This window comes from Zonotrichia leucophrys, chromosome 1, assembly GCF_028769735.1.
Source record: "Zonotrichia leucophrys gambelii isolate GWCS_2022_RI chromosome 1, RI_Zleu_2.0, whole genome shotgun sequence".
Taxonomy (NCBI): domain Eukaryota; kingdom Metazoa; phylum Chordata; class Aves; order Passeriformes; family Passerellidae; genus Zonotrichia; species Zonotrichia leucophrys.
The window spans coordinates 64,542,953-64,558,929 of NC_088169.1; the positions used below are offsets into that span (position 1 = coordinate 64,542,953).

The window sequence follows — 15,977 nt, forward strand, 5'->3', positions numbered from 1 at the left end:
GGAGGGAGCTTTATCTCCCTGGCACAAACCGCCCCTCCCTCCCACGGACACGGACTTGGGAATTGCATGGTCAGTGGTAGGAGTGGGGTGGCCCGAAAGGAAATCTCGACTGCCTCAAGGTCTTGAATCATTGGTGGAAAGTCACCAGGTACCAGCCTATGTGCAATAGGGGAGGTGAGGTATGAACTGGCTCTACACAAGAACTACAGATTTCCTAAAGCTTTACTTAGGTATTATTCCTAATATTATTTACTGCAGGGACGTAATCCGGGACCGCTTTCCCAGGAGAACTCTGCCAAGAGCATTTGTGCTCTCCTGTGTAGAACGCAAATCACTGGTTTTTAAAATTTTAGAAGTTTAATAGCAATAAAATGGTTATAAAAATAGGAATATAATTAGAGTAATAATAATTTGGACAATTTGGATTAGGACAATACGAGACAACAGAAACAAAGAGTTACGGACGTCCGGGTACCTTTGTCCCGGACAAAGCCCAAAAAAGGACACCCGATAACAAAGGATTAACCCTTAAAAGCAATAGCCTGTTGCATGTTCATACATCTCATACATGATGCAGAAATTCCATTCAAACACAGAATTCTGTCTGGTCAGTGTCAACTTCTTCCTCTTAATCCTGAGGCGTCCTCAGGGATAAGCGAGGTGGGATGAAGTTCGTTTCTTCTGATAAGGGAGCAGTAAATTATTTCTCTGAAATATTTAGGTGTCCTGTGGCTGCTATCTCGGGGCAAGTCCTTTCTTTAAAAAAAGTATCTTGCATAGTTTCTATTTTAACATTTTGTTATAACCTAAAACTATATTTAACACACCACTAAAAAAATTAATACAGCATTACTTTCTAACATAATACATATAATATTCATTTTAATATTTGCAAAAAGCCAATCATAAAATACATATTTTTCACATCTCCCTTGCCACATTTTTCTTGTAAAGTGTCTATTTATTACCCAGTAACCACAACAGAGCCCAAACCTGACATTGCCCATAGCACTCTCTGCAGCAAGAGCATGTCTCCTATAAAAGTCAGAAAATTTGTCCTCATTCATGACTATATTTGCTTCCTTCCACAAAGCAGTGGCATATAAAAAACTTTCATTGAATCAAGGCAAAAGTTCAGTCTCAAAGAATTTTCAGGGGATTAATAATGGCACAAACTAAGGCCTCAACTATTGATCACAGCTAAATGTTTCCCATTATATACCCTTCACAGATGATTTATATATACGCATGTATTGGGTTTGTGTGGCAGGGTTTTGGTAGCAGAGAGGAGCTACAGGTGTGGCACCTGCCAGAAGCTTCCCGTGTTGGACAGAGCCAATGCCAGCCAGCTCCAAGACAGACCCACCCAACTGTGTCCCCATCCATGCCCACCCTCTCCACTTCTCTGATCTGTTATCCCAGAGACCACCATTGCTGATGGGATCAGCCTTGACCAGTGAAGTGAAATTGAGTCCAGGAAGAAGGGAAAGTAGGAGAAAAGTGTTCTAAGGTTTGGGCTTATGTTTCATTACTCTGCTCTGATTTGGTTGGTAATAATCCATTTCCTCAAGTCCTTTTTGCCTGTGACAGTAACTGGTGAGTGATCTCTCCCTGTGCTTATCCTGACCCATGAGCCTTTCATTAAATTTTTTCTCCCCTGCTCAGCTGAGGAGTGACAGAGAGGCTTTGGTGGCACCTGATATCCACTCAGCATCAGCCCCCAGCACAATGCTGCATTTCGTTATGTACTCAGGAAAAACACCTTTACACCTTCTCAGAGTGCTACACCATCTCCTTGGAATATTGCAAGAGGACAATCTGAACAATGCTATAATTTGATTGAACATTTCTGCAAAGCTTTTACCAACTCCAAACATATTTAATACATGGACTTGTTTAGCTATCTGCAAGTGTTCTTTCTAAAAAAGTTTACTGTGCATTTTCCAGCCTTGGTTTTGTGATACAGAAAACATGCCCACTCAGATTTTTTTTAATGGAAATTATTTAATGAATAACCAGTTATTAACAACAACTTGGATACCAGCCCACCTAACTTCACTCATCGCAGGTAAATTCAGGTTTTCAGTTGCTCTGTTTCAATACCATTTCCAGTTCTGACACCCAGTCTGGGTCATCTTCCTCAAAGTCTCTAAAAACAGATTTCAAAAAAATGTTGTTTTGAAAACCAAAACACAACTTCACAAATCTTTAATTGCTTTTCTCCCCAAAAGAAATTACCTTGTAATTAGGATAAATTATGTTAAAAATATCAGCACAAGAGACTTACTTCCTGCCCCACTGTGATTAAAGAACCTAAATGGTTCTTTATGATTCTCTATGGAATTTACAAAAGTAAGTTTTATCAAAAGCAAAGACAAATTAATATATTAAGAGACTGAAAATGTGTTGATAATTGACAGCCTGCAGCTGAACTGCAGCAATACAGGCCTAGGTAGTCATCTCTAGGTGCCACAAAAATAAACAGTGACACAATCTGAGATTCTAAGAATCCGAGAACCACCCCCAAAACATACACACATCCAAAAATCACAGCATTTTTGTTCATACATTGTAAGAGATCAAATGCTACTAAATTTCAATTTCATTATGTAAGAGAGGGATTAATTTAGATGCTGAGAAAACTAGTGGGTTTTTTTTTCAGGGGAAAGTTGTTATGGAAAAATCTCTTTGAGGAACCAAAGAAAACGTAAATGCAAGGACATCACTTGCACTTACGTGTCATCTTCATCAGATCTAGGTTCAAGTCTCTCAGAATCTATGACAACAGCTTCATGTTCACCATCTACTTCATCAGATGCTTTGCTTTCATCAGAAAGTGGACCTCTCAATATATTTTCAGAAGCTTTGAAAATATAAAAATTAAAATGTCATCAAAATATTTTAATTTTTAAAGTAAAACTATTAAGAATATAAATACAAAATAGTCTAATTCATCCCCAGTTTGTAGCAGATTCCAGGATAAGCTGTTATCTATTTCAGGTGGGAAGATAACCTAGTAAGGCAGCTGAAGTGCAGAACAAACATTTGTGACTGTGGCTGTGCACATCTGTAGACTGCAGCTACTGTCTTCAGCTGTGCCATCTGCCCACCCTGCCCTCAAACCAGGAGAGCACTGCCTCAGTGAGGGGGAATTTATCTGATGGGGCTACAGTGCATTTCCTGCATCTGCCTAACACACACACCACACAGCCCAGGGGAGGGAGCACATAGCAGGCCTCTGTGCTTTGCCACAACCTCATTCAGCTGTTGAGCTGCAAGTGGAAGTCCATCATGAGGAGCTGTAGTGGAGATGTACAATCAGTCATGAATTCCAAACTTGGCTTTTTTAAGTCCACTTTTCATTTGGTAAACCCCAAAAACTAGCCTGTTGTAATATGAACCCAAGTGAATGATCTGTACACATAGGAACTCTGTATGGGGGGGAAAAAAAAGAAAATAAAAAAAAAAAAGAAAAAGCCTTTATTAATAAACCTGTTCGCAAAAATGCTTGCCCAGAAAATGGGGATTTACCTGGTCTATAAATTGTGTATGTTTTAAATGCTAAGCTGACATCTGCATTGCTGAGCATGTCCATCAGGGTCTGAGGGGGTTCCTTGCTCCACTGCCTCCGTGGCCTATTTTCACTGTAATTTATAACACCACCACCTGGGTATAAAATATTTCACAAATGTTATTTACACAAAATTGCATTAGCAGTGTGGATTACATTCAAGGTCACATTCAAGAGAGAAATGAGATACAGGATGAAACAGGAAGAAAATAGTCTAGATAACTCCATCTGTCACAGCACTGTCCTCTCAACAAACTGAGGAAACAGTGGAACCTCCTTGTGGCCAGGGAGCCCACAGGAACTGGCTGAGGGGTGTGAGGAGGCAGTGTCTCAGCAAACTTAGGTGGTGGCTCTGCAAGTCTGAAAAATGAAGCCTGAGGCTGTTTCTGTGCCTTTTAATAGCAGAACACTTAAATACATGCATTCCTCTGTCCACTCTCCTTGCTCTGTGCATAACTATCATATAACATTCCTACCACAGCTTGGGAATTTTCTGACTACTCATACCTTGATTATTTATTTCCACAGCATTTATTCACATTTACCTAGAACACATATCCTCAATCACATTAAACAATCGTAACAATTGAGGGACATTTTAAAATTGAAAGCTTTCTCAGAAGAAACCTCATGCTAAGTGTTTTAATCAAAAGAAAGAAAAGTCTCTGCCTCACATCTGAGGTACATCATTGATAGTTCTTGTCACTGGCCTTAACCTGTAGGTTAAATCACAACAAAAGTAGAGCTGTAGATGTTTTATGCTCCCAATAGTATGCTGCACTTGAAAGACAGGTGGTTGCATTCTGTACCAAATGAATTCCTCACTGCTACCTCCACAAATGGTGTATTAAAAGGAGGACTGTAGGATAATTTCTTAGAGATTATTATAATTTTAGGGTTGCTATTGTTATCTGTCAGTTTCATCACTCTCCGCAATCTTCCTGTCACACAAAAATACATAGAAATTCTCTTCAGCACAGTGAACTTTTTGAGTGTTTGTTAATGAAGTATTTTAAAATTATTTTAATGTAATTTTAAACATGTCATATAAATTTTGGCTCAAAAAATCTGTAAAAAATCACTGACATTACTTGAATTAAAAGCACATTTAATTAAATCTTACTTTCAGTCTCTTCAGATCTAACACTGGAAGAAAGCAAGGATGCATTTTCCAGGACATCCAGCACAGTATTGGATATCCTCTTTTCCCATTGCCTTCTGTGGGCGTGTGACAGATCAGTACTTCCTGGGAGGACAGCAGAAACTGACATTGTAATGGTAACAAAAAAACCCAAAACCCGTGATAACCAGCATCTAACTTGATTCCATGTCCAGACTGCCCTGTCCAGGCAAAGCAGGACTAAGAATCTCTTAACTAGCAGTGATGTTTGATTCTGTGGGTGCAAATCTCAACTATAAAGCATTCCCCATACATTTACTCTATTCCAAATGTTTTCAAGCAACCATTTTTTATTACTTTGACAAGAGTATTTTATTTTTTTTTTAATCTCAGATGAGCAGTATGAGTCAATGTACTTGCAGAAGTTACTGATGGTGGCATGGTTTTCTTGTCTTGAGTAACCTGAGACTAGTTTAAGCCACCTGTTTAAATGGCTGTATCATTGACATGTACAGTGCACAGAAGGAAGTGCATCAGCCTTAAAAATGCCAAACTTACCTTCTTGATAAGATTTCCTTTGCTTCCTTGTGCCTTCACTCAAACCCTCAGCCTTTTTCCTTTCTAAGGGGCTATGCTTGCTGCTTTCATCTTTCTTTTGCTTTAAAAGAGTAAAGTTTTCATTAGTTATTATCCTTGTTGTCAAGAAAAACAAAGCAGTCATATTAATGTGGCATTAATTATTTCAGTTTTGCTATAAAATACCTAGCCTAGAGATTGGAGGATTTGAAAACTAAACCACTAACATTTTAAAGCCAGTTGCAATTGCACCCTATCTATGATGGCATTGTATTTCACACTGTGTGCCATGACAGACAACTTCAGTTTCTGAAGCTAGGCACACATAGTTATTTGATATAATATAATTTCTCTTTGGGGTTTTTTCACATTTAAGAACACAAACAATATAAATTATTTACATTCCCAGGGAAAACAAGATGCACCCAAAGATTAAACTTCTCAGATTGACAAGTCTGTGAAAAGAAAATAAAATAAGCCCCAGGGCAACACACTTTTAAAAAATATACTGAATATGGCTGAGTCAGGATATGGTAATGTACCTATAGGGGACATCTTGGCCACCTGTGACTTAATTCTCCTCTCCTGAAATCTCATATGGGCCCTAAAAACTGGTGAGAACTATGTGCAGACTAGACTGTTTCCACAGCAGCCAGTTCTAAGTGTGTCCTAAAAGCAAAAAAAAACCGGATCTTTTGCAGTATCAAAAAAAAAAAAAAATGGAAAGACAAGAGAAGTTTTTTTTGGTTGGGTTTTGTTTTGACAGGGTTATAAAAAGATCTACTTTGGAACGAAATTAACATGGAAAGAATCAAAAGGCCTGGTGAGAAACACACCCTGCAATTTAAACACTTATAGGCTGATTTATGGTTTAGCATAGGAATAATTTTCATTAGAAACTTTTCTATAATACAGAATATTTTAAATTACTAAAATACAAATGTTATATTTATATTTGAACACTTACTCTATTTTCTGTCTTATGGTATGAGCTCCTCCCAGCCATGACACTACCTGACAGATTAACAAAGAGATCCAAGAGTTAACAACTTTATCAAACACTTGTAGTAAGGTGGTATTCCAGAGGTATGACAGCAATTCCACTGAACCAAGCAATGACAATTATGTGACAGCTTCTTCACACTTCTGACAGCACAGCTCATTCTCAACAGTCCTGCTACTATTCTGTTCCAAATGAGCACTAATTGTGGTGTAGCTAAATTTATGCAGAAGAAAAAAGTCCAACATTCTCTCTCTAAAAATTAAATAATCAACATAACATGCTTCACCATATTCTGGGAAAGAAAGAACTGTTGTATTTAAAATAAATGCCACTGTTAAAAGCTTTGCTGATTCTAAAACTTTATTTTTATTTCTAGCAAAGAAAAGTTTATTTCTAGCACAAGTCTTAAGACTTACAATACATATATTGCAGCTTTGCACTCTACTTATGTTGAAATATAATTTACACCCTTCAAGCATTTTTCCATGTAAGTTCAATAATATTCGATTTTGAAATAATTAAAAGTAGATTTGGACATATAATGCTAATGTTTCATAGCTGTATTTAAGATCTTATACTTCTTACTCATTTTGTCATTCCTTACATCAAAAAAATGTTACTGTCTTACCCTTCTGTCTTGCTGCATTGCCTTCAGGTTTCTTGGTTTCCTTTAATGTCTGCTCAAACTCATTTGCAATCTGAAATGTGTAAGAAGAGATGCAAGTAATGTATCATTTTAAACTTCTTAAAATTATTGCATATACTATTTGTTAAAAATAGACTCATTATACAAGTGCACTGTTTCAGCTAACAATATCTAATTTTATCAGCATCAGTCAACATCCAACTTTAATTTTCATGAGAGACACTTTTAAAAGCTCAGGTTTTCTGATAAGTCTACAGCTGTACGTATTTTAGAGTAGGACGTACACACTACTTTTTATAGTTATACTATAACAAACTAGAAATGAAAAGGATTTAGTATCTAAAATGCAGATAGTATTGCTGAAATCTAGAGACAAAGAATACACCATACCTCAGAAGGCAAACAATTTTTCACAAGTTTGGTTAGGCAGCCTCTTGCAAGAATAGTACTGGCGGATGGGCGATTCTGGGGATTTCTCTTAAACATCTGTTTTATTAAGTAATGAAGCTCATAGGAATACTGAGATGGAAGTGGATCATAGGACCCTTTGCATATCTTAAGGATGAGATGTTTCCAGCTCTTGGCTTGAAACTGCATTAAAATAAATTAATATTAGAGCACAGGGTTAAAGTATAAGGTAAAAAGTAGCTGACATAATTTAACTTCTACAACTGAAAAGCAGATAGGAATTACTCCTATAAATTTATGATTGTTTGAATTTTACTTTTACAGAAACCAAATTCATCAATTCATATCCTTGAGATCGGACTCGAACTGCAAATGTGAAACAGCTCAAAAATATGAAGGCTTTGATTTAAAATATTCATCAAAAATAGCCTGTAAAAGCACAAACATCCTCTTGTAAATCTAATGTCTGAGAACTTCTAACTCTCATGCAGGAAGTTTCCTTTGATTACACCCCACTGGCTTGGCTGCAGGGTGCCAAGCACCTATGGAGTGTCATCTTTTGTATGACCGCTCATAGATTATGCAAGAACATACGTGACCATCACATCAAACCAGACACACAACTTTTCAACACCGCTAATAAGGGAAGAATACTCCCTCCTTGGAACCCTGGCTCTGAGCTCTGCCTCAACAGCCCTGACACTGCCAAAGACGTGCCACAGACCTACTTAGGCTAACACAACCCTATGCACAGGCTCCCTTATCACTCAGTCACACCAGTGTAAGCTTCCACACTCTTGCACAGCCAGCACTTGCAGCTGTGGAGAACCTTTTGCTGATACACAGGATGTGAACAATGCTCTCAGGCATATGTGGCATTCTTGGGTCTGTCCTTTGCAGGGTCAGGAGCTGGGACTTTGTGGGTTCTTTCCAACTCAGAATATTCTGTGGTTCTCTGATTTCAAGATATAGTATTCACTCAATGAAAGAAAACTGCTGCTTATAGAAAACTAAGAAAAAATGACCCTCAATTAGGATCTCATTTTGCTGCAAAACAAACATATCCTGATAAGGGTTCTTATTTTACCTACAAGTCTGTACAGAGAAGCCAGAGGATGTTAACACATAAGAAACACAGCAACAACACTGTAAAAGACAGTGTCCCAGAAATGACAGAAGGACTGAATCATTCACAAAGGTCCCCACTGTCCCAAGAGGAGAATGGTGCTTGGACAGTGATTTGTTTGATTTGAAGGACAAGCAAAGGTGTATCACTGATGCAAGTGATGCAAAATGCCTCCTGCTTAGTACCTTGTAGTAGCTCTACTTGCACACAATATATTTTTATTAGCAAAGATTTTGAGTGTCTTTGTCACTGTGTCCTGGGATTATCCTGATCCTGCAAAATCCAACGCTCTTACAACTGCAGGTATCTGGAACCAGTCTGGCAGCTGCTGGATTGAATATGCTGAGATCACCTCACTGATATTGAGGAAAATCAACCAAATAAAAACCAGATTTTTTTCTAACAAATTTGAAAATAGTGTCTTCTACAGAAGGGTGCAGTAGGTCCTAAAAACTGCTGAAACAGCAGCATAGAGTGGAGGAGGTACAGGAAGGGTAGAGCAATGCTTCCCTCTTTTGGAAGCAGCAGCAAGCACTTCAGTCAACTCTATTGTACAGCTAATTAAGTTTTAAGGAATTCCAAAACTTTTCTCATGCCAATAAAGCTGTACTTACCGGGTGTTTTAGAGTGCACAGCTCATACAGAATACACCCCAGAGACCAGATATCACTGTAGATATAGAGAGAGATGAAAAATTTTGAGCCAGAAATTTACAGTTCAGTATCTCGCTTAAAAATGTGTCATTTAATCTGTGTAGATAACTGAGCTGAATAAGCTAAAAATAAATGTAAGTAATCACAAAAGACAATATAATTATGTGTTTAACCTCTCCTGTGGAAATGTTCTTCCTTATTTCATCCTACCCTGATGTAAAAGAAGATGACTGTCCTACAGTGGCAGGTGGCTTTTCATTCCTAGGATGTCCTTCAAGTAATTTGCTCCAACAATACTTATCCTTTTGCACTTGAAAGTCATTGTATTCTATGGCCCTTAACATCAAATGGCAGCCACATAATCCTGAGAGCTGGAATTCTGGCCCTGCCAAAAAGAATTCTCTTACTGAGAAAAAACCCCATTATTTTCTACCAAAAGTGTGTACTGCCATTTGCACAAGAAGCAACTGAACCCTTTTTTGCAAGAAGAGCAGGAAACAACTTGAACTGTAGAAGGTTTCTTGCCTCCCCTGGGAAATCAATCACAGTTCTTGCATAAGGACCAGAATAACTGGGCTCTCTAAGTAATCCCTTCTGTGCCATTATCTTTACATGATCAAGACTGGCATGAACGGGTTAGAAATCATCCATCAGCCATCATCCAAACAACCATCCCCCAAAAAATAAGATCAGCAAAAAGATACCAACACATACTTATGATTGTGGATATATACACACTTAAAACATACACACAAGTATGTATGTATTTATTCTCCCAAACAAACAGAGGTCTGCACACTGTTTTTCAGACTTCTAGGACTAAAGATACTGAGCTCTAGCTACCTAAGAAAAGAGGAATTTATGCACTATAATCTTAAAAAAAATGTAATTACCTCTTTGTAAATTTTCTTTGTCTCAGTATCTTCTCTGAAACAAATATGGATAAGACACATAGCCAGACTGAGATAGAAATTAAAAAACCCATCCATTATTTGTGACCACTGAAAACACCAGTACCTTTTGTTGTTGTATGGCAGACTTTCCCATATTTCAGGAGGTACATAGTAAGGAGTTCCCACATAGGTGCAAGCGTATGACATTGGACTATGAAACGACAAAGAGGAAATGCCAGGTGAGAAGCAATGATTTATGAACTCTGTACTGTTTGTCAATGGTAAAATAAAGCTTGACACCACTGAGATCAGTTGGGATGTCCACATACTGTGCAAGAAGGCGTGCAGATCCAAAATCTCCCAACTTGACTTTTCCACTTTGAGTGAGGAACACATTCTGCATTTCAAGAGCAAAGATTAACATACTTAAATATTCTTCTATGAATCATCTCTGCAGTTTGGAGATACAGAAAATACAGCAATACCCACTTCTGATATTTTGTCTCTGTATTTCTTTTTACTTGCTTCTCCTAATACTTCTACCAAAACAGAAAGGTTTTGTGGGCCTAAGGCCTCAGCATCAGTAGCAGAGGGAGAATTGAACTTAGAATTGTTTTAATCTCTATGCTATACTCAAACCAAGGGTCCACTTTCTTCTGAATTTCCCTCTTTCTTACAAGGAAGAGCGAAAAAGAAGAAATTGTGAGGCAAAATATTTGCAAACTGCATAATCCATACACTTTTTTATAGTTTTGTAATTCTTTTAAGTTATATGCAGTGTCACAAGCAATTGGTGCTACCAGCAGTGTGGATATGAAGGACCAGCTATACTGAGATGATGTTTACATCCACAGTATTACATCACCCCATGTACTCAACAATTTCATTTATATTATATACTTAGGCCTAAATAAAAACCACAGAACTTAGCAGTCACGGGAAATTACAAAAGAGAGGGTTTAACTTTTGCATGCAGGAGAGTTTATTAATGCAACAAAACTTGTTCTGTTCACCTTGGATTTTATATCCCTGTGCAGCACACGTTTATCATGGATGTGCTTCACAGCCAGGCACATCTGCACAAACCAGTGAAGGATCTGAAAAAGAGTAGCTAAGAGTTGTAACACCTCAATGCGCAATATAATGAACACTTTACTAATAGATTTAAAAAAATTAGGAAAACAAAAGCATATTCAGAACATTTGGGTGTAAAAAGTAACTCCAGCATAACAGCCTCCAACCAGCATGACAGACTGAGTTCTTTAGAACAGATTATATTTTAACATTGCAGAAGAAATGTTTATTACCTGTGTTTAAAAAGCTCTAATAATACATAGCAATAATGAAGCTGGGAATCACTACCTTGAGCTTTAGCTCATGGTCATTTTAAAACAAGTTAACTAAAGTTACAAAGTAAATTGGCAAATAGATAAAATATCCAAAGCACCAAATAACAAACAAAACCAAAACTCACATGGAAATAATGTACTGTTTCTAAAAGGAAATGTGCTCCTTTCTAAGTACAAAAGAAAACTCTTAAAGGTCATAGAAAATATAAATGTTCAATCAGTTGAGGTTTCTGGTCCTTTTATTTTGATGAAGGTGATGCTCCTAACTGTAGCAGGAAGTAGCTTCTATTCACTACAATGCCCCTTTGAACCCTCTCCTATGTAATTTTATAGCTTCTCTGGTAAAGGGAGTTAGCACATACTGAATAGTTTAAACTAAATGGTTTAATTGCTACATAAAATGCAAGCATTTATTCTCCTGGTTAGCTTTATTTATCTTACCAGAGTAGTTTGCTCACTTCCCATTGGCAGTGCTCTTACTATGCTTTAAATTCTACCTGAACTGTTGTGTAAAATTCCTACTTAATTGCATACAAACCTGACTGGTTTTCAAACAATGTGAGCAATTTTCAGATACATGCAGCATTTTTTTTTAATTCGTTTCAGTCCAATTCTTGTCCTGATCTGCTGGAAACTATAAAAGAATTAATTCCCCAATTCTATCTGTAAGTGACTTCGTTTCATCAAGATGTTAGCATATTTCTAATTTGGTTTATGCAGCATCCTACTGTTTACATGGAAAAGGATTCCCAGTCTCCTTGGTTCAAAACAATGCCTTTTCTTACCATGTCTTCAGGGAACAAATTTCCTCCTTGGTGCTTAATCTTTTGCATTAGATCTCCATCATCACAATATTCCATCACTATATACAGATGTCCTTCAGCTAAATTTTTGGTAATTTAAGAATAATTAGTATTTTCATTAGCAGGATATGTATTGATTATTTACTACATGTAATACTTTTTACTGGAAAGCTTTAACTACATGCTATGTGTTATGTTACAACAAATATGCATTTTGTTTATAATACACACTATAAACAAAAAAAAGAAAGTAATCTCAATCCCTCAGAAGTATGCAACTTCAAATAAATGAAGGAATTTGAATTTTTTATACTTACCTTCAAATGATTCTCTAAAGGCAACAATATTTGGATGTTTCATTTTAGCCAAAAGAACAGCTTCCTTCCTAGAATTCTCTACACCAGATGAAGACTGAAAATATAAACACACTTACTATAAATTTCACACTAACAAATGTTCAAGTATACACATAAAGTGCCTCACTTTTCAAAGAAAAATATTTTAAAGAATTGATATTCAGTTATTTCAAGTCATTTAGAAAGTTTAAAAGCCCCATCTTTTTAATCTATGGTTTATTACTAGCTGAAGACTTCTTCAGGTTTTTTGGGCATGTGGTATTTTGTTGGGTTTTTTTAAATTGGAGAGAATCTTTTCCTATTTCAATTAATGACCTTTTCTATTTTAAAAGAGCAGAACTATATAACAAAGCAGCACACACTGACTTTGAAACAGCTGATAGTCTGCATGAACTCAATATAAGGCCAAGTGCCCAGGTCTTGCTGAGCTTTGGCCTCAGAAAGCCAGTGCCTCCCATTTTGTGACTTTCAGCTTAGCTGAGTGCAGAGAATGTAACCAAAATAGCTGATTACCAGCAGTAATATGACACTAATTTCATTATTAGACGTTGAAGATGAAATTTGCATTTTAGTGAAATCAATGGCAATCGAGCCAAGGGCATCAGTGCAAACAGGGATTTCATTTGAAGCGCCTTCCTACCTGCTACACTTCCCAAAATCCCAACATCTAACCATGTACTTCACTTAGTACCAACAACATCAGCCCAAGATGTAGCTGTACAGTAACCATACCACACACTTGTCTAGTTTTGCTCACACAAAACTCTCAGAAAAACTGTTCAGTGTTTCAAAAACACACCCAGAATTAGGATTTTTAAATTTTATCTTTTTTAAGTGGTGGGTGAAGCCATATTTGTGTCATACTTACCATTGGAAGTCTTATTTCCTTCATTACATACTTTTGGTCATTGATTCTATGATGAACTAGGAGAGCTCTGCCAAAGGATCCCTCTCCTAGTACTTCCAACACGTTGTATCCTTCCATTCTTTATAAATTCAGTTTCAACACTTTTCTTCATTCACAGGATTATCTTCTAAACTTTGTCAGTACCTTAACACTTTTTAAATTTTTCTCTTAATATAACCTGCATGAAAAAAGACCCAAACAAAATACCAAGAAGGGGTGATAAATGTGGGTACCTAACTGTCCAGCATTACTACGACACAACTTCCCTGCACAGTTACCTTGATTTTACTGAAGATGAGGCCTCCAGAAAGTCAAATTTGAAACATTATAGTGCTATTTCTGCATTTTTTAATTTAAAATGCCACATCTCTTCAAAAATGTCAGTTATAGACTTACAACTTTGCATCTCCTTTTTGTTACCTGCACTCCTGCAGGCGGATTCAGATTCATGACACTAAAGAAAACTCACAGGCATATTATTAGAAACAAGCTTAAATCTTCCAGTGACAATTCTCACCTAAAACAGCATAAACAAGATCAAACTGGTAAAAGTTACTCTGCAAAGACTTCAAGAACTGGTATGTTGCAGTGTGTTTTTAAGTTTTTTGTAATATTCCCTCCTGTTATGTATTGTTCCCCCCCCCCCCCATTTTGTGTAAAATGGTTCTGCCCTCTTCAGTTTTCCCGCCATAGCCCTGCTGGCAGTTATGTTGCTATGGTTACCCCTGCCTTCGTTTAGCGTCAATTACCTATGTTATATAATTTCTACTCACTCTTATTCCCTTTTAAGTAAACTTTTCCTCCTCCCTGGGCCCAGTCAATCACCCTCCACACCTCCCAGTCTTCCAGAACCTTCGTCTTACTGGGGCTCGTGGTTGGCTGAGGTCCCGGGGCCCCTCCTTTAATTTGTACTTATTGGCTTCATTATGTTGTCTGTTATGTTAAGCCCATTCCGGATTGGCTAGTTGTAAACCCCTCCTTTGGTTTCTACCTTCCTTTAAAACCCTTGTTCTTTTCCCCCCCCCCCCCCCCCCCCCCCCCCCCCCCGCCACTGTCTTTTGTCACTCCCTGCTGGTCCCTGGTCCTCCACGTCGGATTGCCAGAGGCAATTAAACCTATTTGGACCCCAGGAAGTGTCCGACTCCTTTTCCTTCAACCAGCACAGCAGCTTTCGCCGAGACCTCTTCCCTGCAGGCACAGCCCGAGGCCACTGACGCCAAGGGGTGCCTGAAGCAGCCAGCCCTGGGGCTCTACCACCGGGACTGACTCCCCCCGACTGCAGTGGGCTGTTGGCCGCCCTCTTGCTAGCCGGACACTAGGAATAAGGCCACGGACAGCTGCACTGGTAGATATAGAATAAATATTTTAGTTGCAAGCAACTTAAAATAGTCATCATGTGGAACTGCCTGACCACCCCAGGGGCGAGCAAAAGTTCAACTAGCGTGACAGCGGCATCATGACAATGTTTCCTGAACACTCAGAGGTTTAGGGCATTGACCACCTCTCTTAAGAATTCTGTTCCGATGTTCAACAACCCTCTCAGCAAATACATGCTTCCTAATGTCTAGTGTAAACCTTCCCTCGTGCACTTCTGAAATGTTCCCAGTTGTCCTGTCGCTACGTTTAGACTATATCAGGGGACCACAGAATCAATGAGGTTGGAAAAGAGCTCTGAGACCATTAAGTCCAGCCCATGACCCAACACCACGTCAACTAGACCACTGCACTGAGTGCCACATCCAGTTAAACAACTCCAGGGATGGCAACTCTACCACATACCCGAGCAGCCCATGCCAATGTCTAATCACCTCTGCTTCTGGGAAGAGAACCTTCCTGATATCCAACCTGCAAGTCCCATGGCATAGCGTGAGGCTATGTCCTGTCCTCCAATACTGAGCTTAATCCCAGCCTTCCTGAGAGCGCCCACAGCTGCTGAAACTCGCACATGATCCCCTTTCCAGCTACAAACACATCTCCTGCAGGATGTCTCATGCAGCAGGGGGTTGTTACCCTTTTTTCAAAACCTTGGTGCTTTTAAGTCATCCTCTGTGCCCTGCGTGCACACACGGTGTTCAAAGGGGTTGACGAGCTCTCTGCTTCCTCCGGCTCCTTTACGCTGAAGAGGAGGAGCCCAAGCCCGGCCCAAGCCCCTCAAGGCGCGCTGGGGACTCACCTCAGCGGGCCGGGCAGAGACCGGCGGGAAGGCCCCGGCTCTCCGCCGCCGCTCGCCCCGGGCCGCCCGCGTTCGCCTGGGGCGGGGGCTGGGCAAGGAGGAGGGCGGCAGCGCTGGCTCCGAGGCCGGGGAAGGAAGGCGGTGCGGGCCCAAGGCTGGGGTAGGAGGGCGGTGCTGGCTCCGGGGCCGGGCGGCAGCGCTGGCCCCGCCCGGCCCTCAACGGGGGCCTTGGCACTGTTGCTCTGCTGAAGGGGCGCTGCAACGGAAACAGGGGGAAGTACGGCAGTGTTGTGCTTTGACCCCTCACTCTTAAGAACAGACTAAATAGCTTTAATCTTTAAAGAACAAATGTTGTACTGCACTAAATATTTAGCTGATTCGCACTAGGTTCTG

General features: G+C 39.2%; 1 protein-coding gene across 5 annotated transcripts; it reads right to left on the reverse strand.

Moving 5' to 3' along the window:
- Positions 1-2,015: 2,015 nt before the first annotated feature.
- On the reverse strand, positions 2,016-15,726 carry NEK3 (NIMA related kinase 3). 5 transcript variants are annotated; one of them, XM_064727906.1, is made up of 16 exons: positions 15,585-15,726; positions 13,373-13,589; positions 12,466-12,559; positions 12,131-12,228; positions 11,010-11,093; positions 10,326-10,393; positions 10,121-10,207; positions 9,065-9,119; positions 7,307-7,507; positions 6,899-6,968; positions 6,235-6,281; positions 5,250-5,349; positions 4,695-4,817; positions 3,532-3,666; positions 2,737-2,863; positions 2,016-2,149 (listed from the first exon to the last, which is right to left on the reverse strand). In XM_064727906.1, exons 2-16 carry the CDS (start codon positions 13,487-13,489, stop codon positions 2,083-2,085), a joined length of 1,473 nt encoding a protein of 490 aa, XP_064583976.1. In that variant the 5' UTR covers positions 13,490-13,589; positions 15,585-15,726; the 3' UTR covers positions 2,016-2,082. The 5 variants fall into 5 exon arrangements, with proteins under 5 accessions (XP_064583976.1, XP_064584145.1, XP_064584053.1 ...); XM_064728075.1 differs by lacking the exon at positions 15,585-15,726 and adding an exon at positions 14,185-14,270; XM_064727983.1 differs by lacking the exon at positions 15,585-15,726 and adding an exon at positions 13,690-13,887.
- Between the last annotated feature and the right edge of the window lie 251 nt (positions 15,727-15,977).